At 51.2% G+C, this 23,405-nt stretch overlaps 2 protein-coding genes and 1 long non-coding RNA gene across 4 annotated transcripts in view; 2 read left to right on the top strand and 1 right to left on the bottom strand.

Annotated features, from left to right (window-relative positions):
- Window positions 1–739: 739 nt before the first annotated feature.
- DERL3 (derlin 3) lies at window positions 740–4,732 on the bottom strand. 2 transcript variants are annotated; one of them, XM_068654371.1, is made up of 7 exons: window positions 4,575–4,732; window positions 4,403–4,468; window positions 4,211–4,284; window positions 3,649–3,742; window positions 2,494–2,689; window positions 1,988–2,078; window positions 740–1,397 (listed from the first exon to the last, which is right to left on the bottom strand). In XM_068654371.1, the coding sequence occupies exons 1-7, from the start codon at window positions 4,665–4,667 to the stop codon at window positions 1,286–1,288; spliced, it is 726 nt and encodes a 241-aa protein (XP_068510472.1). In that variant the 5' UTR covers window positions 4,668–4,732; the 3' UTR covers window positions 740–1,285. The 2 variants fall into 2 exon arrangements, with proteins under 2 accessions (XP_068510472.1, XP_068510473.1); XM_068654372.1 differs by having other exon boundaries at window positions 4,403–4,465; window positions 4,575–4,720.
- A 130-nt stretch (window positions 4,733–4,862) lies between these two features.
- LOC137841453 (uncharacterized) lies at window positions 4,863–6,199 on the top strand. The gene is made up of 2 exons (XR_011088622.1): window positions 4,863–5,268; window positions 5,638–6,199. It is a non-coding gene; the product is annotated as an uncharacterized lncRNA (long non-coding RNA).
- A 5,510-nt stretch (window positions 6,200–11,709) lies between these two features.
- Window positions 11,710–23,405, top strand: part of LOC137841452 (solute carrier family 2, facilitated glucose transporter member 11-like) — a 14,115-nt gene continuing 2,419 nt past the window's right edge. Inside the window, 13 exon segments of the mRNA XM_068654373.1 lie at window positions 11,710–13,037; window positions 15,437–15,535; window positions 16,087–16,247; window positions 17,391–17,515; window positions 18,108–18,237; window positions 18,422–18,570; window positions 19,364–19,551; window positions 20,274–20,334; window positions 20,337–20,383; window positions 21,379–21,480; window positions 21,619–21,683; window positions 22,325–22,463; window positions 22,695–22,709. Of these exon segments, the coding sequence (XP_068510474.1) occupies window positions 13,017–13,037; window positions 15,437–15,535; window positions 16,087–16,247; window positions 17,391–17,515; window positions 18,108–18,237; window positions 18,422–18,570; window positions 19,364–19,551; window positions 20,274–20,334; window positions 20,337–20,383; window positions 21,379–21,480; window positions 21,619–21,683; window positions 22,325–22,463; window positions 22,695–22,709 (1,302 nt within the window). The 5' untranslated portion in view covers window positions 11,710–13,016.

Below are 23,405 nucleotides of genomic sequence, written 5' to 3'. Positions count from 1 at the left end.
TCTCTTCCTAGAGGGAAACTAAGTGCAGCAAAACTTTTTTTTTTTTTTTTTTTTAATAAAAAAGCTGTTTTCATGGGAAGCCCACAAAGAAGGTAAGAGGAGGGTGGCTGCGTTTTTTTTATCCCCATCATCAATCTTCCTTTGCCACAGGGCCCCTGTATTGTGTTTACCTGGATGCTGGTTACTCACATTTCTGTAGCTTCAGCAGTGGCTTGCAGGCAGCTGAGCAGAGAGCACAGCTAACAGCTACGCTAAGATACTCTGCAGATTTACTCAAGCTTCTGAGGTGGGGTAGCAGCACAGATGCACTAACCTAGCAAGAATGATTAAAATCCATTTAGTCCAGCTGTGATGTTAGACTAATTTGTTTAGTTTCTTCTAAAATCCAGAGGCTCCATTCCAGAACTAACAAATGCAACAAGAGTGGAGTTACGGGCATGTTTAGGCAGCCTTTATTACAAGTGTCAAGTGCTACTTCCAGTCAGACTAGAACGAGCTTCCAGCCCTGTTCCCTGTCCCTTTTCCAGGCATCCCTTTCTCCAACCAGACCTCACTGCCCTTCTCATACTCTGCAGTACTGCTTACTGCAGAGGGGAAGGACATCTTACAGCTAGATGTAATCTTGCCCACAAGAATAAATAAAGAAAACCATGAGCAAGCAGCTTGGCAGTTTTGAGCAAAGTCCTGATGAGTATTGGGCCCTAGCTACCTCTGTCCCTGGCAGAAATGGACACACAACTGAAAAATAAAGACTTTAATGTAAAGACTTTTTGGAAACAACAGTGAAAGAGGGTGGGGGGCTTAGAGGAATGGAAGAGGCTGAGCTGCATTCCACTATGGCAGGTTTTTCTTTGGGGACCTGGTTGTGCTTACACCATGGCGAGCGGTACTACTTGGTCAGAAGCCCACACAGATGCCTCACAGCAGTGAGAGCAGAGATCAGTCTTTGTACAGAGGGCAGAAGTGACTTGGCACACAGCAAGTCAGTAACAGCAAGAGAACGAGTAACTGGTTTAACGCCCCGCTTGATCCTTCTCCCCCACCAGGTAACGGGAGCCATGGCAGATTCCAGCCCTTGTCCCTGGGACACCTCTGTAAGCGTTCATCAGTTCTCATGTGCAGAGCTCTGCGAACCGCTTGGCAGGACAGGACGATGGGTTACCCACACAGACAGTGAAACAGGACACGGCAGGGTGGCGGCAACGAGTATTATTCCAGTGGGATCTAGGGCACAGCATAAACCCAGCTGGAGGAGAGGAATCTGGCCGCAGAGGCGTCCTCCATGTTACTGGGGGGGCTGCTGGTTCAGGTCCTGGTCTCCAGGCTGGTTTTCCAGACGATCCTCAGGGAGGGGGTTATAGTTGGGATCCTCTTCAGGTGTGTCAAACACCATCTTCCTGGCAAGGGATGTGCCCATCCCACCATGCAGGCAGGTTAGGAAAGGGAGCTGAGGACAAACAGAACCCCCAGCCCCCCAAGGAACATCCCAGCCCCTGACAGCCTGGCTGCACCCAGCAGCCCCTGGCCTGCTGCACAAGCACCGGCTTCTCAGCAAAACATGCAGCAAGGGCAGTACCTCAACCTCAAGGACAGCTGTGATCCCCAGCATGCAGCAGAACATGTTCTGCTTTCTTAAACCACAGGAGTGGTTTAGAAAAAAATAAAGCAGAACTGCCTGCATCCAGCATTTCCACAAGCAGTGAGAAGGCTCCAGCTCAGCTAGCAACACTTTCAGTACCTGCAGCTGCTTGATGTACCCTGTGTACCCACGCGGAGCGTGCAGAGTGCCAGGGCTTGCTGCTGCAAAGGCAGAAGCTGCTGAGCTGGGCTGCTACCAGCATGCGTTGGGGTCCTGGGCTTAGCACAAGGCAGCAGCAGGAAGAGTAACAGCCAATACATGGTTACCCCACAATGCAACAAACCAGTTTGCTATGGAAGCACTGCAGCAAACCCGAGAAAACAAAACAAAAAGAACAGCTTTACTTACAGAAAGCTGGGAGTTAGAAGCAACTTCTTTCCTCCAGGCTGGTTGGGGAAAACATCTTCCAAGAAGTAATAGATGTGACCCACTGCAATCCCTGGGGAGAGAGAACACCCAGGTCAGGCCCAGCCGCACCTCCCTGCCCTGTGGGGCCAGAGCTGCTGGGAGCTTACACAGCACAGAGCTCCAGGAACCCCTCGGCTGGGTACCCACACCCCAGCTCCCACCAGATCCCTCTGTGCTGCTGCAGCAGCAGCCTGGCTGTTTGCTGTGATCATGCTTTATGTGGGTGCAGAGGCAGGCGAGGCAGAACCAGACAGCCCCAGAGTCAAGGCAGAGCTCCCTGCACCCAGCTTCTGTCCTGGGTAGGACAGAGCAAAACGCAGGGCACAGAGCTCCGCCAGCTCACTTGAGAAAACCCATGCCTCAAATAAGATGAAACCGAGAGCAGAACTGGCAGTGCTGTGGCTGCAGAGCGCCCTCGTCCCCAGCTTCCTGCAGCCTTGACTTACCCAGCAAGTCAATGATGATGGAGTTGCCCAGGAGCAGAGAGAAGCCCATCAGGACCCAGGGCAAGAAGGGGGCCTGGAAGTTAAGGAGCCCGAAGAAGTTCATGCGGATGTAAGGGTTCCTGCGACTCCACACGTACACCAGCATGATGGTGAAAGCCTGGCCCAGGAAAAACAGGCTGGCAAAGAGACCAAATAGCTAGCAGCTACCGAGTCAAAGAAAAACCTTCCCTCCAGGTGCAGGATGCACGTGTCTAGGAAAGCCACAGCTAAAGGCAGCAGGTCAGTGTGCAGGACATTGCCCAAACCCTTCCTGGGCTGGCTGAGATGTACCAATCCCCCCCCCCCCCGTTTCCCTCCCTGTACCTCACAACAAGACACTCAGCAGTGGTGTGTCCACATTGCTCGTTCCTTATGTTGCTTACTGAGACCAGGGAGCCCAGTTCTCTCTACAAAGACCATCAAATACATACAAAGTCCTCTCTACTGAGACCATCAGGAGTGACCATCAGGGACAGCCCTTCGCTTCGTTACAGCACCTGTGAGCTGGTTCTGCATACAAGCCACAAGTGGCTGAGAACCCATCCTTCTGTGGAACAGTTTTAGGAGAAATAGCTTTTGCCATTCGCAGCCCCGTTTATCCAGGGGGCAAAGAGGTAGCCAGAGGCAGAAAATTCCCATTGCAGTTGGGCTCCAAATCCAGCTAAGGCCAAGCACGTGGCTGCTCAAGCAGCTGGACACTGAGCAGGCAACAGCCAAGCATGGCCAGCAGCCCTGAGAGCTTACACAGCTCCACGCAGAGCTCCAAGGGGAGAGCAGGACTTTAAGATAAGACAGCAGCAAGACATTCAGAAGAGGTTGTATGCTTGTGAAGGAGATATTTTCCCCTATCCAGACTATTTTGTCTTACAATAATCAAACTTCTTGTGATGGGGACATGTGACAGCTCCTCCAGCCAGCAACAGGTGGGCTCACGGTGCCCAGCACGCTGATGGCAGATGGCACACAGGCATTCTGCTTCTCATACTTGCAGCTCTGTGTTCTCCATTGCAGCCGTGGTTCAGTTTTCTACACCCACCTCACGCCCATCACTGTGCATAACGCTATTCACAGCGTCTCAGAAGAACCCAGAGGGCCTGAGCCAGCTCAAAAGGATACTGTCATGAGAAACCCTCCGAAGAGGAACATGAAGACAAAGTCAGCTGTCCTTCCGCGGAAGGAGCCTTCTTCTAGCATGCGGCAGTACCTGTACCTGAGGGCAGGAGAGAAGGGAGGGGTTGCAGTATAGGAAATTAACAGCTGGTCACCCCGTGTCCCCAGCGTGACTCTGGGAACCAGCCAGCTGCAAGCCCTCGTCACAGGAAGCCACCAGCCAGGTGTCCAAGCCCCACAGCACAGCCCAGTGAACTCCACCTCGTGCTGCTGACCGCAGGGGAAGCAAACAGCAGCTGCTGTGCTGCTGCCAGCCCAGGCTCAGCCCCAGGGCCAGGTGCTGCTCCCCAGCACGAGCTGCAGCCCCCCACACGCTGCTCCTGGCTGGGGGGGCTGCGAGCACGGCCGTGGCAGCCTGGGGATGGCTGCGGCTCAGAGCCAGGGCGCTGAGGGAAGCCCCCAGCCCCAGGGGGCTGCAGAGCTGGATCAGTGTGGAGCAGGAGAGGGCCGGGGGGGGGGAAATCACACGTCAGGCAGATGAGGGAGCTGCACTGCGACCAAAGGATACAGAAATATCATGTTGAAAAAGAAACTGAATCCCAGGGGCCCGAAAAAGAGGAAGTTGGTGACCAGCCGCCAGACCTGCAAGAGAGCAGAGAGGGGGTGGGAGGAGGAGGGGGAGGGGGCGGACCGGGCCCGGCACCCCCGGGGCCTGCCCGGAGGAGGCAGAGGCCGAGCGCGAGCCCCCCGCGGCCCTGACCTGCAGCTTCCTGAAGATGAGGTCGGGGTTGAAGTAGAGCTGGAAGGGCGTGAGGAGCTCCAGCTGCTGCGGGGACACAACACACACAGAGCGCGGCTGGCACCGCCACCACCGCCCCGTCCCCTCCCAGCCCGTCCCCTCCCAGCCCCCCCCCTCCCGGCCCTCCCCTCACCACAGCAGCGGTGGTGATGACGCAGGCGGTGGTGTAGGCCCTGGTGACCGCAGGCACCCCCAGGTACTCCTGCGCCAAGCCCGCGTAGGCCATGGCCGCACGGCCCCCGCCCGGCCCGGCCCCGCCGCGGGGCCTTTTATACCCCCCCTCCCCCGTCGCCGCGCGCACGCCCCCGCCTCGGCCAATCGCGGCGCGGCGGGCGGGGAGGGCCGGCCAATGGGAGCGCGCCTCGTGCCGGCTGGGTGCCGATGGAGAGGGGAGGGGGGAGGGGGTCACGTGCGGGAGAGGGGCGGCCAATCAGCGGGGGGGAGAGGGGGCGTGATGGGGGCGTGATAGGGGCGTGGCGGGGGCGTGGCGAGGGGCGTGGCCTCGCAGCGCGCGCTGCACGTGGCGGCGCGCCCGGTGCCGCAGGGAGCGCCCAGGGACCCCCGGCAGGGCTCGGAGCCCCCCTGCCTGCCCCCACCCCCCCCCCCCGGCCGCTGCTCGCTGGGCACAGCCCGGCTGGGAGATGGGACCGAGGGGCTCGAGCAGCACAGAACCGCGGGCATTGGGCTGGGAAAGCCGCCCAGGCTCGCCTGGTCCCAGCACCCCGCGAGGCTCCGCAGGGCGCTGCCTGGATTCAGGGGGGTTCCCAGCCCAAATGCCCCCCGGGCGCAGCTCTGTGCCTCTGCGGTGTGCGGCCCCCGCTGATGGGGTGAGTGCAGCTGAGTGCAGGAACTGAGAGAGAACAAATGAATGAAACCAGTGAACAAGGCTCTGCTCCTTTGGACAGGGGATGAGAGGTTCCCTGCCTGCTCTCGCTGCAGGCGGGCAGGGGCAGAGCCCAAGCGCTGTGATTCCTGCCCCTGCCTTGCTCGAACCAGGGCTGGAGGCAAACATTTGGAGGCTGGGCTGGAAGGTCGGCGTGCTGGAGCTCAGCCTCACTGGCTGCACGGAGATGAGAGCCCCAATGACCGATCCCCACTTAACGCCACGCGGAGGACTGGGTGCAAATCAGACGTTACGTGAAATGTAAAACAATGTCATCAGTTCATCGTTTTCCTTTTTTTCCTTTGTTTGACAGCCAAAACCAGAGACGTCTACTCCAGGGTTTCGCTTAAGGCCGTCCTTTCTGTGAGCCAAGGGGTGAGAGTGGGAAGGTGATGAAAGGCATCAGGAAGCTCCCATCCTGCACGGGAGGAGGCCGAACAACCCCGTGACACCCCCGGTTCCCAGGCTGCTTGCTGCCCGTGATCTCACTCCCTTCGGAGCCCAGCCAAGCTGACTTCATGCATTTCGGCGCCCGGGGCAGCTTCAGTCTTTATTACAATCCTTGTCATGTTTTATGGGCTTTGGGAGTTACGTCCTTCCACCACCTTGCATCAGAGAGAGTGGGTCTTGTGCGCTGTTGGCTGCGGGTCCATTTGGCCTTTGATTTCAATATATATTTCCTGAGGGGGAATGGGTTTGTGAATACACAGTGACAGACCACTACTGTTACCTCTCGTTTTGTTTTCTCCATTTCTGGGGTGATTTTAAGGAATCACAGCCTCACAGAAGGGTTTGGGGTGGATGGGACCTTAGAGATCATCTGGCTCCAAGCCCTGCCCTGGGCAGGGACAGCTCCCACCACAGCAGCCTGCCCAAAGCCCCATCCAGCCTGGCCCTGGGCACTGCCAGGGATGGGGCAGAAGCATTCGAACATGCGAGCATTTACCTGGGGTGGCAGGTGAGCTTTGTCCTGCGACAGAAACTCAACAGCTTCCGTCTCTGCAAACCAAACCAGCCAAGAGTTAGCAAACAAAGACGAGAGCTCGAACTCTCCCCATGAGTTAAGCAGCTCACAGACCTCAAGGAGGCACATGAGCAAAGATAAATGGGCTGTCGCACAGTTCATCTCCTTTGTTTGTAGTAAATTATTGTGTGTAATTCATGTTTCCTGTCCATAAATGCCAGAGGAACTTGAAGACATGGAATCCTTTCTAATTTAGTAAAGACAAAAACAATTCCTCTCAAGCCCATCTGGAACTTGTTTTTATCATAATTGTTTTGGGCTCAGTAACGAGTTCAAGATCTAACTGCCCTCCCTAATTGTTTCAAGAATAAACAGATGCTCCGTTTAAAGGCAGCAGCTCCCCTTTTGCCCAGGCTGCAGTCTGCGGGGTCGCAGATGAGAGGAGCCGTGCGCCGCGTCAGCACAGCCCTAACGAGCGCTCGGCGCCCTCCAGCAGGAGCCTCAGGGCCACCAGGGGCTGGTGGGGCCCAAAACCAGCCCCCAGCCGTGGTCTCGGTTAGTGTCCAGCTGGTGACACGTGCCCTCTGCTCTTTCATGCCATCAGCTCATCCCCAGGCCACCCAGCCTGGAGACCATGAACACCACAACGAGCCCCCTGCCCGTCTGAGGGGCAGGGTGTGAGGCTGTGCACAACGGCCGGAGGAATCCTCCTGGGGGGCTTCTTTCTGCTCTCAGACTGTCCTTGGTAGCATGGCCAACAAGTGCCAAGAGCCCCAGATCCACCACAAGGCAGTCACGAAGCGTCTCTCCTCCGGTTTTGGAAGCTCAGCTCCATGAACCCGCGGTGCACAGATAAGCCGTGTAATCACAACCGCCCGGGGCACTTGGAGTATTTACTTTTCCCTGTTTAATGGCCATATATAAATTCCTTCTCCTTCACTGGAGGATTTCCTACCACACATCAGCTAACTCTGTAGTTTGATGGCTGAAGTCAGGGGAAGATGAATCATACAGAATTGGATGCTGTTTTTTTTTTATTATTTGCTTGTTTATTAGAAAGAAACTAAAAATAGCATTTATTGCTCAGTCCTCCAAGGACATGTGGGTTGCACAGGGTTTGTGGTAAATCAAAGTTTGTGTAGTTTTTATTTTTTAGGCATTTTTGGTTCAAAAAGACAGCTTTGCTTCTGGCGTATCATGAGAAAGAAGACGTCACCTCAACCTCCTAGAGCAGAGCCTGGTCACACATCCAAATCCAGCACCTCTTCCAAACAGCTTCTGATCACGAACATCAAGAAAGAAAAGCTCCGTCTCTTAGCATAGTTGTTGGTTCTTTGATTTGTTTTGTTTTGTTTTGTTTTGTTTTCCACAGTGCTTAATCACTCTTGTTACATTCTTTTGCCTTGTGATCTGCTCTCTGCACCCCAGGTCACCTCCCAGGGCTGTCAGTGGGGAATATCATGCAAGGGCATTCATTTTGTAACGCTCATTTCATAACTGCTGTGGCCAGATCACCGCGAGAATGACAAACAATGCTCGTTTCCTACAAAAGAAGGTCTGTGCCCGGCTGCACAACAGCAGCACACACACCGAGCACGCTGCTGGCTGGTGAAGACCCCCGCGAGGCATCAGGAGCAGCAGTGGCACTTCGGTGCTCGGGGAGGCAGGACGATGCACGTGTCCCAGCCCAGGTGGCTCTCAGTAAGCTGGGAACAGCTCTAAGAAAAGGATCTGTCTGAGGGGGTGTTAAATAAGACATCAGGATGGGCCCCCAGTCTCTCTAAGGCCCTGTACCAGAGTATGGTCCAAAGGATGAAGGAACAGGAATAGTTCAGCTACAGCTTGACCTACAGCTCAAAATGCACTGAGAAAAGGGCACTTCAGTTATCAGGAGTCTTTTGGGCTTTCTCAGTTTTCCCAGAGAGCCCACATTGCTTATCAGGAGGATGAAAACATCAACTGCTGACCAAGGCACAGGACACTGAGCCGTTCTTCCAGCATCCCAAATCGTAGCTGGCAAGTGAAAGCAGCTAGCTGCCTTGGCCGCGTCAGCCCTCGTGTCCTCACAGGACTCAGCCCCCACGCGTCTCCTCGGGGCTGGAGAGCATCCCAGTGGCTGGGTGGTAGCAGAGGCTCTGTCAGCATTGGGTCCCTGCCCTGAGAAGCCTCGGCAATGAAGCCCATTTCCTGGAGTTGTCACACAGTGCCTTGACCTTACACAGATCACAGTTTTTTTTCCTAAGGAACATTACGGAACTGCTGGAAATGGACTAATGGTGTCACAGCAGGGCATTTGCTTCCTACGCAGAAAATCCCTTTTAACAGCTCAGTTTTACAAGCAGTGCTTTCACCATAAAACCAGCAGAGCTGCTGGCTGCTCCCCCAAGAAAACAGCTTGTTTGTGGATGTGTTACCTGTCTGCTCCTGCCTTCCTAGTGACACCTGCAGGAGTCAGGACAAGCAGCTGGAGGTTTTTCATATTTCACCGTGACGGCCCTTACAGGAAAGAGAGAACACCTCACAGAAACAGCCCGGCTACAGCCTGGGGGACAGCCAACACCCAGCCAGGGAACAGCTCCGACTGTCCTGGGAGTGCAGTGTTTGGAGGGGGCATTCATCCCGTGGAGCCAAGCCCCACAGATGGAAATGGGGCCCCTTTCCTAATCTTGCAGTCGGTCCAGAGGATCCTGGGTGAAACCAGTGACGTCCAGGAGCCTTTCTGCACGGCAGATCACAGAGCACGTGTTGATAAGCTTTCCTAATGGCACGGTTCCTACTTGCTGCTGCAGCCAGGTAATTACAGGCACAGCGACTGCCGTCACATTCTCCAAATAGCTGCTTTCCCGTGCTCATGGCATCAGATTTCCCCTAATTATGACAGGTTTGAGTTCAGTGAGAAAGTATTTGAGGGAAGAGGGCCGTAGGTCTCCGCGGTAGTGCTGGAGCACTGCTGGCTCCCTGCAAAGTCAGGAGTTTGAGTGACTGCAGGAGGTGCCTCCACCAGCATCCAGAGAGGGACGCGTTTTGGAGAGAGTGGCTCTGCACAGCTCATGTGCAGAGGTGAAATACGCAGGGGGCTGAAGAAAGCCCTTTGGGATGCCCAGAAGAAGCTGCAAACACATACCTGTAGGATTTCCTTTGGACTGTGACCAATACAGCCTTTATCTTCTGTTAAATAGAGAAACGTCCATGTATCTACCTTGGAAAACAAGACAAAGCGCTGTTCCAAGCAGGCAGCCCTTGCCCAGGCCACTGCAGAAAGACATATTTTTATTTGAATGCAGCAGGAATGAGAAGGATGCATCAGCTTCATGGTGTAAGGGCCCAAGGGTATGGATGGAGCCCACACTGCCTGGGTGAGCTGCATTCCTTTGCCTCCTATCCAGCTAGAGACATGCTTTGACGTGTTGGCTTCTATCTAGGGAGCTAGAAATGGAGTGATCCCCACCTGCCTCGAAGGCTCCCGGGACACCTCTCAGTGTCTACAACAACCAGTGACATGCCACCTGCAAGCCACAGGTGTCCTGTACACCACCACCCGAGGGGACAAAGACCCACACGAGGCGATTCTTGCTTATGAGATGCTAGGAAAAAGGAGGAAGCTCATGGCTAATACAGACTATGTGTTTGTTTGTTTTTTTAATGGTAAAGATGTGCCCGAACCTGGCCTCATTCTGAAAGGACAGCAGAAAGAAACGAGCTGTTTCCTTAATGAACGCATAACCATCATCAGCACGTGCTGCCTTCACCACGGGCAGTGGCTGCTACCCCTTACAGTTCACACCCTGCTTCCTCAGCCAGCAAGTTACCAGCTGGGAACCCGTTAGAAGTTGCTGTGTCACCTCTGCCACAAACCACAGGCAGCTGCTGGCACCTGGATTCAGAGCCTGGAGTAAACCTTGTGCTTCTCCTGCCGCTTAGTGGCTGACGCTGATGCAGCACCCGGTGCAAACCCTGCAGGGAACCAGCCCTGCTGTGGAACGGGTCTGTAAAACCTGATCCGGGACAAAGAAGTGCTTAAAATAAGTTATTCTTATATTCTTGAAATCTGCCAGGCCCCACATGAATTGCACTCTGCGCGATGCAAGGATGTAAAAACACATGGTTACACCTAACATATATCTATATATAATGATGTATAGATATAGATACATGTAACATATAGATACAGATATTACGTGAAGCAGCCCCTCTGCTATTAGTGCTGGCAACACAAGCCCCTCTGCCTCCACTGGGCCGTGTCTGTAGGACCGACAGGGACACACCATTTCTCACTGGGAGCTGTCTTACAGAAAGGGGCAATCCTCTCACCGCTGGCACTGCAGCCCTCACGGCACAGGGAGCCGTTTCTGGAGCAATAACCAGCACCGCATCTGCCAGGGGGCTACCAGCTACCCCAGCCTGCTGCAATTACGGGTAGTTAACAAGGGAAGAGTGCACAACTCCCACCCTAGTGAAAGATCAGCCAAAAGGCAAAGATGAAAGGTCACAGAAAACGCCACAGTAGCCATGCAATGAGGCCTTTTCTACTCGTTAGAATTTAGCTGGAGCCTCTCAGAGGTAAAAGGAGTGCCCCCACTGCATACAGCTCTTTAATTTTTAACCAAGGTTTTCGAACAGAGCTTAGTTTCAATTCTGTACTCCTGGGGTGTGACACAGATCCACTGCACGAAGACTCCTCCACCATGCTCTGAACAGCTCTGTTCATGTAAAGCACGTTACATGATACATGTGAAGCACGTTACATGGCCATTGCAGGAAGAACGGCCAAAAACACAACAGCCACCAGTATGGTCAGATGATGCTCTCTCTTCATTACCCGAATAGCCTGACTTTTACAGCAAACTTAACAGGGGCGGGTAGTGTCTCACACAAGATTATTAATATAGCTAAGTCGTCATTAGTAATTCGTACAATGTGGCGACCCCACTGAATGTTATCCAGGAACATTTGTACATTTATCAAATTATGTAACACCGTGGTTATATCACCTTTCTGTGGACGAATAGTAGAGTCTGATATTTTCCATCCCAAGTATAGCCGTGGCTGTTTCCATTGAACCTCCTCTGGGGCTATCTTCAGCCCTTTTGCTTCCAAGGTATCCTGAATGAACTTTAAATCTGAATCCTGGAAGCATTCTGGCCTACCAAACCGAAAGTTATCCATATAACGGTAAAAAATTACTTCACACCACGCTGTCCGAATTGGTTGTAATGCCCAGGCCACACGTAATTGACATAATGTAGGGGAATTCCTCATCCCCTGCGGAAGCACTAGCCATTCTTAGAGACCATACTAGGCAGAAACTGGAGAGCTGCTGCCCTCCCTGTGGTGATGCCGGGCGGGCGGCAGGGCCGTGCTCCCCCCCCCGCTGTGCTCCCTCTCTCCACACGGCGGCGCCCCCCTGGCGGCCCCACCGCCGCCTCCCTCCGCCCGCAGCAGCTCGGGCCCGGATGTTCCGCGCCTCACCGCGACCCCGCCCGGTGCCTCAGCTCCGCTCCCGGGCTCCCCGCGGCTCCCCGCGGCTCTCAGGGCTCTCTCCGCGTCGCTCCGGGTCTCAGCCTGTTCGGGCTCCGTTTGGTGCAGGAGGGACGGCCGACAGCACGACAGCCACCAGTATGGTCAGATGATGCGCTCTTTATTACCCGAATAGCCTGACTTTTATAGCAGATTTAACAGGGGCGGGTAGTGTCTCACAGAAGATTATCGGTTAAAAGCACTCAGACAAACTGCATGAAACAACCCCACCTGCGAGGAAACGACCCCCGTGTGATTAGCAGTCACGTAGATCCCGTCCTTGAAGCCAGCTGCTGGCAACAATATTTTTAAAAATCCTCATCGGGCGATGTGGGAACACTGGCAGGGGAACTTCTCGTAGTCGTCCTGGCAGCGTGGTTTGCTCAGCTGCAGCAAGCCATGGGGTCTTGGCTGTTTCAGAAACCCCCCCAACACACAGCCATGCTCACGTAACGCGCCGTGCATCCCATGAGCGATGTGTCCCAGCGCAGACACCCACACCCTGTGGCACAAGCAGCCCCAGGTCCCCTCACAAGCGGCACGGAGATGCTTGAACAACGGCAGAACAGCAGCGGGCGAGATGCTGTGACAGCTCAAAAGGAACCGAGAACATTTTGATGTGATACTCAGGAGTCATTCGTCCCCCAGCAGCCTCCTCTCCCATTCGCGTGTCACCCCGCCGTGCAGGCAGGAACACAGCGAAGGGCCTTGGCCTCACAGCGGATTTCAGAGGCCTCGGGCTGGTTCCTGCCACTGCCAGGACCAAGGGAAATTTTCTGGTTTGCCCTGCGGATGCTAGATTGAGTTCTAGCACAAGTGCGGTCATAAAAATAGCTCAGGCTTTACTTCTCCAATCACATTTAATTGGACAAACGCTACCGGGCAGCTACATCGGACGCTTGGAGAGGGAATCCATGCTGCACGCCATACCAGCCTTCAACAGGAATTCAGGCAGCTCTGGATCTTGCAGAAACATTTCCCTGAACTGCTCTGTATTTCAACAAAATTAATTGAGCTGTCTTGCTAATGAACATGCAGCTCTGTTTAGAGAATGTAAATCAGCTGGCAAGACACCTGCCAAGTCAAGTGTGTTATCCTAATGTAATTGGTGACTCAATACACATTCCTATGCTGGAGATTTAAATAATCCCTTAAAGCACCGCTGAGAGCACCAGCGGCTTTGGCAGACAGAAGAAAACCTACCAAAGAGGATGAACAAGCTGCAGAAACTGGTAAAAACCATCTACTTTACTATTATTGTTGACAGGTTTTATTTTTCCCCAGTTTTTATATGGCTGTGTAAGTACTGACCAGTTACTGTAGAATTATTTGTCCAGCTCATCACCGTCCTTGGGATAAAGCTGACAGGCTCATGGCTCTCCTGGCAGCTGCATGCCAGGACAGTCGTGCAGAAGGCAGGTGTTAAGGAAGGTTTGGGAAGGTAACCCTGTAATACAGCTCAGCTCTGAGCTCAGAAGTGCTTGGTGGCTCCTCAAGGAGCAGCAAACCATCTTCCCTTAGCTCGTAGCCACAAAAGAAGGCTGTGATACAGGACCTGATAGTTGATGCACTCTGCAATGAAAACAGGGAAATTAACAGGAGCATTTTATCCTTAAACACTGTGATTAAGAAAGAAGAAATGTGCTCTTGGGGAAGAGGAAATCTCTTTCACTTGGAGAACTGGAATAACTGGGAGAAGCAGAGGCAGAATCAGGTGCACAATCCAATAATGAGACAGGGAAGTGATGTAGCCAAGGGAAGTGCGAGCAAGTGAAACGCACCCGCTTCTAACTGGGACAAGGGAGAGCTCAGCCTCTTCTTGCTGCAGGGCTGGAACAGCCTGGCTTCTCCTCTGTTGGGGAGAACATTCTGTCTCAGGCTGCTATGGAAGTTATTTACAGGGAAAGGCTTTGAGAAAAGGAAAAATCTGAGATTATTTGAATTTGCAATTTAAAAAACTCTCAGGACACTAGGTAAAATTTTCCTCTCTTTGGTAGATGGATCTCTGAAAGGAAAAGGAGCGGGCAGAGCAGAGGGGGCTTCCCAGAACTGGCTAATTTAAGTTCTTCCCAGGGCCAGTGGAGTCATATTCATGTAGCAAAACAAAATCTAGCCCGGGGTGACCCCGCTGGTGGCGAACAGCCAAGGCTGAGCATGGGCTCCTCATGGCACCCTGCAGAGCTGTCCCACAGGGAGGGGTTTGCATGCAGGGGGCTGGCAGAGGCCGTCCTGGCAGGAGGTGTCAGGCTCAGGGCCAAGTGTCCCCAGCAGGCTCAGAGTGGTCTTGAGACATGGGACATCTCATGTACAGGAGGGCGCAGGCAGAAACTAGGTGTGAACTGACAAGGACTGCTGGTGGGGCTGCAGCAAGGATGGAGGTGCTGAGTGAGGAGGCACGATGCTGCTGACTGCACGATGCTGCTGACTGCTCCTCTACAAAGGCAGTCGGTCCATCCGGGGGCAGTCAGACACACAGAAAAGTGTCCACGCAACCATGGCAAGAATGACCTGAGACTTACAAATGTGACAGAGGAGGAAAAATCAGCAGAAATGTTTAGAAAGTTTCTCTGCAGTGTCTCTGTCAGACTTAGCCCCAGTGATGTGAACACCCAGTTGTGCTATAATTTTAGGGCATCCTGCTATGAGGGGGGAAAAATGAAAGTCTCTTGCTCACAAGCCTGCCAGTGAGCTCTCAGTTCCCATACTGTGCCAGCCGGGACAGCTTGTCTACACCCTGAAAAGGCAAGAGACTTCCCCAACACCCTGATCCTGTGATGCTGCATGAAGCAGCTCCATTAAAAGGCAATATAAGCAACGGGCAACACCAGTGGTGGCCTCAGGGAGACACAGCACGTGACACAGGACCACCTGTGCCACATATTGCACCCACATCACAACACTGAAAGTGTAGAAAATGTTGTGGCTGAATATTCAGCTGTAGCCTGCTAAACACAAGGACCTGTAGGAGCAACTGTGTGATGAGAAAGTTCAGCAGAAAGACATGGCCTGCTCTGTACAAAATGCAGCATAGAAAGGCGCTCTATTTTAAACTAAAACAAAAGGACAAAGGCTGTATAATTGCAACAAAAAGGTACAAGAAATAGCATGCCACTGCATCAGAAGTGCATCAGGTATAAATAGCCATAAGAACATCTCCTATACTCCAGGGAAGCTCCATCCAGGCTTAGCTAGAAATGATTCAGGAGTTATTAAGCTTTGGCAATGCTTCTTGAATAATTCATCACGTGAGTACAGGTTTTTGTAACAAATTGCATTAACTGAAGCAATAACGCCGGTCTCTACCACTATTTACTGTTGTTACACTGACTTTTTGTAAGCATATACCTTAAATATTAAATGAAAGACACTCACAGGTCTTGGCCCCAAAGCAGTCCCAGACTCTGGATTGTTAATTCAATGGATTAATAACATCATTTTGCAGTACAGGGAGACATAGATTTTAAAAACCTATTTTTTCTTCTTTCCATCTTTGATACCTCCTATTACACGACATCATTTGTAGCCTGCTCTATTCTTCAGTACACACTACCCAGTGTGACCGGGCCAAATGTCTGCTGAGCCATTTTGTTCTGTGCAAGAAAGCCATCTGTTTTCTGTCCATCTTCTTCAGCTTCAGAGCAGGATCCTGATCCTGATGGTATGTGCTGCTGGGATTGGAGGCACTTTCCAATACGGTTACAACATCTCCATCATCAATGCTCCAACTTCAGTAAGTACTGCTGGTCCCTGGGGCTCTTCCTGGGCAGACACTTCCTCAGTGTCTTCAGATGGTGGCATGCCACCAAAAATATGAAGACTGACAGTGCTGAGGGTGAAAATGTGTTGTTTCCTCTGTAAACTTCACAGCTGAGGTACCAAACTTTGCTGTCCTGAGCCACCCTCATGCAGGATTTAGTGTCAGAAGAATGCATTCGAAAGCCTCATTTCAATTGTTTTAGAAAATCCAATTCTAAAATTCTCCAACCTCCATCCCATAAAACTGAATTTTGCCTTTAAACTCAAAATCAGGCCCATGAAAATGTTTTAAATTATCCACGATAGCTGCACGCAGATATAAACCAAGTACAACTTTGAACAGCTACAGGTTTACACCCTCAGCCCCCTGTTAAAAACACATCAGGAAAACTGGAGGCCGTTTCTAGCCAGAGGTTTAGAGGCATGAGCACGGAATAAGCAGGTACATGAATAAGGAAGCCCTTACACTTCTCAGCATCCTTTCTCTCCATGTGGTGGTTACACAGCACTGTCCTTCCCTCGCAGTACATCCAGGTGTTCATGAACAAAACCTGGCAGGAGCGCACGGGCGTTCCCCCGGAGGACAACATGATCCTGCTGCTCTGGTCTTTCACCGTCTCTGTGTACCCTCTGGGGGGACTCGCCGGGGCTGTTGTTGCTGGTCCCATGGCCATCATGTTGGGAAGGTAAGAGGGTGCTGGATTTTACTTTACACTTTGCAACTTTCAGTAGTCCAAGAAGAATTATGACCCCTGTTGCAAGATAGCCACTGCAGTTACAAATCACGAAAGCAGTCTGCAGTTATCCACGCCACAGCACCCACCTACACAGTCACCACCGTTTTTGTGCCCAGTTTTGTGTCGTCCTTTCAATCATGAAGTCAGGACAGAACAGGCCAAAGATTTTTCTTCAGAACAAACTGTGGGAATTGGTAGGAAGGACATGGGAAAAACACAGGGTGCTTGCAAAGAGCAGCTATTGCATCCCAGCTCCATGTGGCTCCCAGCCCACAGGCTGCCTCTGCCTTTCTGACTGAAGTATTTCAGGGGGTATTTGTTAAATCTGCTCTTTTTTTTTTTTTTCTCTGTGCTTGTGTTCCTGAAAAACATTTGCCTCTCCTCTCCTGTCTTTCAAACCCAGTTCTGTCCCTAGTTCCCTAGAGAAAATCACCATAGGTGTAACCAACATAGCCCAGTAGGAGGTTAGATTGTACCTGCTTCCCTCCTGACCCCAAGAATTTCCCTCTGTGTGCTGTCCCTTTGGTGTGCTCCTCTCACTTGCAGACGCAGGCACTGGTATGCTTTGGGGTGGGATCGGAGGGCTGTCCCCCACAGCCACTTTTTCCATGGTTGTGAAGACCTGGAAGGGACGTGGCTTTCTTATCCAACGAAAAGTTTCACCTTGTACTACTTAGCAATAAAATCATTCTCTTCATGAATAAGAGAAAGATTCCTAAGAGTAGGTAGGGCAGCCCGCTGGGACTGGAGAGAATTGCTGGCTACTACGGGTCAGGAGAACTTCCTTTTTTTCCTGGTTTTGGACAGAAATTCCACCTGTGACACTTGAAAATATTGAAAAATTGAAATATTCCTCCCTGTTCAAGTGGGGAGTGCAGGAGCAGTGAGCCTGGGTGACAACCCCAGGGAGCCTTCCCTGTGCCTAAACCCAGCCCTTCAGGGACGCCCCATGGTCGTGGTGGTAGTCAGCGATGGCCCTACTTGTGTGAGCCATGCAGATTTTCTGTTAATGCAGATTCCTGTTTTGCTAACAACACCCCAAAGTGCTGCCCTGTGCATCTGAGCTCACAACCGTGTCTCTTCTCTCTGAAGGAAGATGTCCCTGCTGGTTAACAACGTCTTTGTGATCGTTGCTGCCGTCTTGTCAGGATTCAGCCAAATAGCCAAATCCTTTGAAATGATCATGGTCAGCAGATTCTTCACTGGCGTGAATGCAGGTATGGCAATGTGAGAAGTATAGCAGAACAAATATGGTAACAAGTATCAATCAGAGATGGAAGAAACTCAAATAGAATGACCCAAGGCATTAAAATAATTCAACTTCCAGTATCTTGTGCAGTCTGCATGCTGGGAGGGAAGCCCTGGCAGAAACGGAGTGAAAATCAATCCCTCTCTGCTTGTAAGCAGGTTATCGGTCATGTCCCATGGTGCATTTTTTATAGAAGTTCTTCCCAGAGAATAATGATTGACACAGGTGACTTAAAATGTGACCTTACCCCCAGAATGGGGTCTAGAATGGAACATCGTTTGTAACCTCAGATTTGGTGCTCAGAAGACCATAGGACTGAGGCCCAGCCACGTTTCAGTTTCATCTACTACTACTTATTAGTATGCAAATGTATGTTTAGCAGCTTATGCAGTGAGTAAGAGGGAAATTAAAGGTTTGGGTGAATAATAGGCACTGGTAGATCAGTCATCACATGTCTGTAGCAGAAGGGTCCAGCTGGCAACCTGGAGAGGTGGCTGACGGCGCCTGTCCTCGTCTCCTCTGTCTCCAAGCTGAGGCCAGCATTTGTCTGCCCTGCCCAGGTGTAAGCATGAACATTCAGCCCATGTACCTGGCGGAAAGTGCCCCAAAGAAGCTCCGAGGAGCTGTGGCCTTGACCTCCGCATCCTTTACAGCCCTGGGGTTGGTGCTGGGGCAGGTTGTCGGACTCAGGTAATGTAGAGCTAGAAGCCCAGTTTTTACTTATTAAATCTTTCTTCTCTTTCTTCTTTTTTTCCCCTTTTTGCTTTACTCCCCCTCTCTTTTCTTTCTTTTCCAGTGCCCACATGCCACAGAGGATGCTGGGCTCTGTTGTAAATTTTACTGAGCAATTATGTTTTATTTTATTTTTCTCCAGAGAGCTCCTCGGAGGGGAGGAGAGCTGGCCATTCCTTTTAGCTAGCAATGCAGTGCCTGCCCTGATCCAGCTCATGGCTCTGCCTTGGTTTCCTGAAAGTCCCAGATACCTCTTGATTGACCGTGGAGATAGAGAATCCTGTGTTTCTGGTGAGTTTAGGGTTACTGGCAGCCTCCTGCTGAGCACCCGAGATCTGCTGACTGAGCAGATGCACAGTAAGAAGGCTCAAATCACAGTAAGAAGGTTCAAATCCTGCTTTTGTACACAGACTTAGGCTGTCGCCTCTTGAGAACAGTGCCATGACTTTTACATGTGAGCAGTATCAAGTTCCCTTTCTGAGCACTTCTTCTTCCAAGCCGAGGAACCTTCTATATTCTCAAAAATGTTTGATCTGTTAAGATAATTGAAAGGCATCTTCCTACAAAGGATTTTTTTTTTGATACAAAGGTAGGGTTAAAAGGTGGAACTAGAGTTCACAGCGGGGTATATGTTTTGCAACCTTGAAATGAAATAAATGCTGCCTGGGGAGCTCATGACCAAATCTGCAGCAAATTCATATTAAGGGATTTGCTTAGATTTGTAGCATACAAATCCCCATATACAGAGCAGCTGGAATTAGTTTCCAGGAAACATGTACCAAGAAGATCTTAATTGCCTGCATTTCCCAGGGAAGTCAAGTGAGATATGAGCCTGAGGCATGGCTGCCGAAATGGCACTGTTTGGAAATGTTCTCTTGTCAAACAACGGGGATTTGCAGTCCCTTTCCCCCAGTCCTTCAAGGGGCTGCATGGCAGCTTGCCACCTCTGTGGAGGCAGCACCATGATCACATCTCTGTTCTGCAGCTTCCCGCAGCCATCACCTCCTGCTCAACCCTTCAGCCTGCAGAGGCAGGCGATCTGAAGGGAAAGCCCAGGGGATGAGAGGTTCCCTTGTCCTTGCAGCCCTGCAGAAGCTCAGAGGCAACAGCGACCTGGGAGCGGAGCTGGAAGAGATGCTGGCTGAACAGGCTGCTGCTAAAGGTCAGAGGGCGAAGAAGCCTTGGGAGCTGTTCCAAAACCCAGCTGTGAGGTGGCAGCTGGTGAGCATCATCGTGCTGAGCAGCGCCATGCAGCTCTGTGGGAACGATTCGGTAAGCAGCCTGGCAGCTGCAGCGCTAGCGTGAGCCACGGGTGCGAGCTGTTGGGTTTAATGTGCCTCCTGCAGGAGAAGAAGGAATAGTGCTCTGCTCTGCCTGTGGAGATCTTCCTGCTGAAGGACATGAACAGAGTAGTGAAAAGTTGAATTGGAGCATAAAAAAAGGGTACAGACGCTAGGTCTGTGTTACAATGCCCATTCACTATGCAGGAAAAAACCCTTTGGCATCCAGCCCTGGATGAAATGGGGAAAGCTAAATGGAAATACCAATAAGCCATGGAAAACAAGATAAAATCTATGTACAACCGTGGCCTTCTGAGAGCTGAGGAAACAGCCTTCCTTTGCTGATGAGGGCTTTCTCTTCCTATAAGTGCTTCCTCTCACATCTAGTAATGGGCCGTTGTAAAGACCTCTTGTTCCAGGGAACAGCCTGCATTTAGCAGTCTGACTTCCAGTTGCTCTGCACTGTGAAGGTTATGTGGGTGCTTTACAGACCACTTGCTTTGAAAGGCTTTGTCATCAACATCAGGGTTCAAATCTCAGATGCTTAATTCCCAAAGAACACCTCTGCACTATGGCGAGCTTCAGAGGGATGTTGTCAAAATTGCCTGTGAGACAGGACCTTAGTGGGGCTCTGCGTGGTCCTTCATGAAAAAAACAATGGGATGCATCTTCAGACACCTTCCCTTACTGCTCTCTCCTCTGTTCTCTTCCCAGATGTATTTCTATGCAGCCTACGTGTTCCAGAAGGCTGGAATTCCTCAGGATAAAATCCCGTATGTGTCATCGGCACGGGGAGCTGTGAACTGATCGCATCCGTTACCTGTGTGAGACTCTTACTGCAGTGCTGACATGCAGGCTGTGCTGACAGGGAGGAGCCCGTTAATTACAAACTTCAGATTTACATTGCCTTGCATCCCAGGGAAGCACTTTGCAGCACAGCAGTCAGGCCGTGCTCAGCTTTCGTGCCCAGAGGGGTTAACGGGGCAGTACAGTATGTCTGAAAGCTGTCTGGGAGGGTCTAAATGGAAGCTGTGCTTGTGATCCATGCTCACTGTTATTTTCGTGTATCCTCAGCACCTGTGGTTGAACATCTGTGATTACAACCAGAGCCACTATTTATCCAGACAACTGTGGATGCAACCTCAGAGGCTGAGGAGAACAGCGGCAGAGGAGTCCATAGCATTCAGTTTTCTCTCCTGCAGCAGAGCAGTATTCCTGCCACAAGCTGTGGCTAGCAGGCTGTGCCCTGCAATCTGTTCTCAGTTTATCTGAGGGATACTGAAGCCTCCAGACCCTGGCAGTTTGTGATAATAAGTTACCACCCTGACCCCATGCACCTCAGCCGTGCCAGTGACACACTGGGCCCAGGATTTTAATCCTTCTCTCTAAAATATACATCCAGAATGAGAAGCAAACTTAACATGATAGAGAAATAAATCTTCTAGCCACTTAGCTTGTCATTTCTCAGCACCAAATATCCTTAAAGTTTTAGATTAAATATGTATATACATACATATATATATATACATATTTAATATATATATATATATGTTTTGCTGCATGTCACTGCAGATAGTGGCAGGGTTTAGGTGCAGCTGGGACATTCTCATCCTGCCTGAACACCCGTCTTGCCTGGCTCCTGCCGGCAGACCCCTTCCTCTGAAAGACCTTTCTCTTTCTGCAAAGAAGTGGGCAGTATCCTTGAATCAGCTGTAAAGCAATACAGAAACAAAGAACTGAAATGGGGCAGAAGGGGGCAGGCAGGAATCTGTAAACAGATGTTAAATGTGTTGTTTTATTTCACTGTTACGTTGTGCAGAACATGATCATAGACTATGCTGGTCGGAGGCCGCTGCTGCTGGGGGGCTATATCTTCATGGCAGGATGGGCCGTGGTCTTCATGGTCGCCCTGAGCCAGCAGGTGACAAACTTCACTTCATTATTTAAGGGGAATGGAGCTGGGCTTTGCCTTTTGTGTGACTGGGGCGGTTAGAGTTGGCAAATAACAGTAAGTGTCCTCGTGTCCTTACTGGTTTTGTGTTGTTCCCTGCGACTGGAGACTCGGATCAGCTGGATGCCCTATCTCAGCATGGCCTGCATTTTTGCCTACATCCTGAGCTTTGAATTGGACCAGGTCAGTTCCCTGAGTATTAGCACTGAAACGTTTGGGTACTGCAGACTTTCAGTGATGTGTGCAAGCAGCAGATGCTGGAAGCACAATTTCCATGTCTGTTAGCCTACTAACACTTATTTTCTTGGCAGACCCCGTTACTTTCTGTGCTTGGGGGCAGGGTACACGGGTTATGTGTGTGTATTTGCTCAGTATGAGTAGATGTGAGGCTCTGTTTGCTGACATGAATTTGAAGGAAGGGCAGGTAAGAAAAGAACCAAGCTGCCAGTGTCACATACCACATGGCTTGGAGGTAATTTCTTGTCCCGGTCCCTACAGTGTCATAGGGTTGAATTAAATATAAGCTGTTCTCACAGATCCTGTGAGAATAATGTGGATTACAAAACCTTTCCCAGCAGTTCATTCTAACATGAGAGTCTGAATAATTAGCCAGCCTTAATATTTAACCCAAAACTTCCCCGCTGCAGTTTATCTCTATTACCACTTGTTCTGGCACTGTTGACGAGTGAGAATAATTTACTGAATAATAATCTACTACTGTTCTCATAAACTTCGTGTTGTTTTTGCTTGTTAGTATGTGTTCTCCTGTTTTTAGTCAACAGTATTACGTAGTGTTTTTAACTTTCCTGCCATTTCTTTCTCCAGCTGGTGTAACAGGAGTTCTGCCCACCGAGCTTTTTGACCAGATGTCCCGGCCAGCTGCCTACATGATCTGCGGCTCCCTGCTCTGGTTCAACCTCTTTCTGGTCGGAACAGCCTTCCCGTTCATTGTGGTGGGTTCCCACAGCGATGCCATCCCCTGTGGCTTTTTGGTCTTCTGTACGAGGCAGAGGCTCTCTATTGACCATGAGAGGAGACAGGGCCTGGAATATCACAAGCTGCAGACACGCAGCAAGCCAGCACTGCCATGAAGGTTACCTTTATCAGGGAAGCAATCAGAACTCCTTTAAGCTAAACTTCCCTTGTGTTCCCTAAGGTGATTTCTGATGTCAGGCTGGACACAGATTAATTTGGGGCACGGATGGTCTATATCCCACTCTGTCCTCAGCTGGGAATGGCTGGGACTAGAGATGTGATCTAACTCCCCCTGCCAGGCCCTGGCACCATTCCCTAATGTGGTTCCTGAAGTGAAATGGAGCAGAATCCTTGATATTTCTGCAACGGCTGAGGGCACTGGCCTGTTCAGCCTGGAGAAGAGGAGGCTGAGGGGAGACTCATCGCAGTCTACAACTTCCTCGTAAGGGGGTGTCGAGAGGCAGGAGACCTTTTCTCCATTAACACCAGTGACAGGACCCGCGGGAACGGGGTTAAGCTGAGGCAGGGGAAATTTAGGCTTGACACCAGTAGGGGGTTCTTCACAGAGAGAGTGGTTGCACACTGGAACAGGCTCCCCAGGGAAGTGGTCACTGCACCGAGCCTGTCTGAATTTAAGAAGAGATTGGACTGTGCACTTAGTCACATGGTCTGAACTTTTGGGTAGACCTGTGCGGTGTCAAGAGTTGGACTTGGTGATCCTTAAGGGTCCCTTCCAACTCAGGATATTCTAGGATTCTATGATATGCATGCAGTCCTGCCTCATTTCCTACTGTGGGTCCCCATTCCGTACAATTACGTAGAGACAGACAGAAAAAGACATTTTGAGATACTCTTTCTGCTGTGTCGAATCTCCCAAACTGTGGTGGGGAGCTGTTGCACCTAGGCATGGGAGGCCCTCA

The sequence above is a fragment of the Anas acuta genome, chromosome 17 (assembly GCF_963932015.1).
Source record: "Anas acuta chromosome 17, bAnaAcu1.1, whole genome shotgun sequence".
Taxonomy (NCBI): Eukaryota; Metazoa; Chordata; class Aves; order Anseriformes; family Anatidae; genus Anas; species Anas acuta.
The sequence above is the reverse complement of the archived record's forward strand: the minus strand, read 5'-3'. Positions and strand labels throughout refer to the sequence as shown.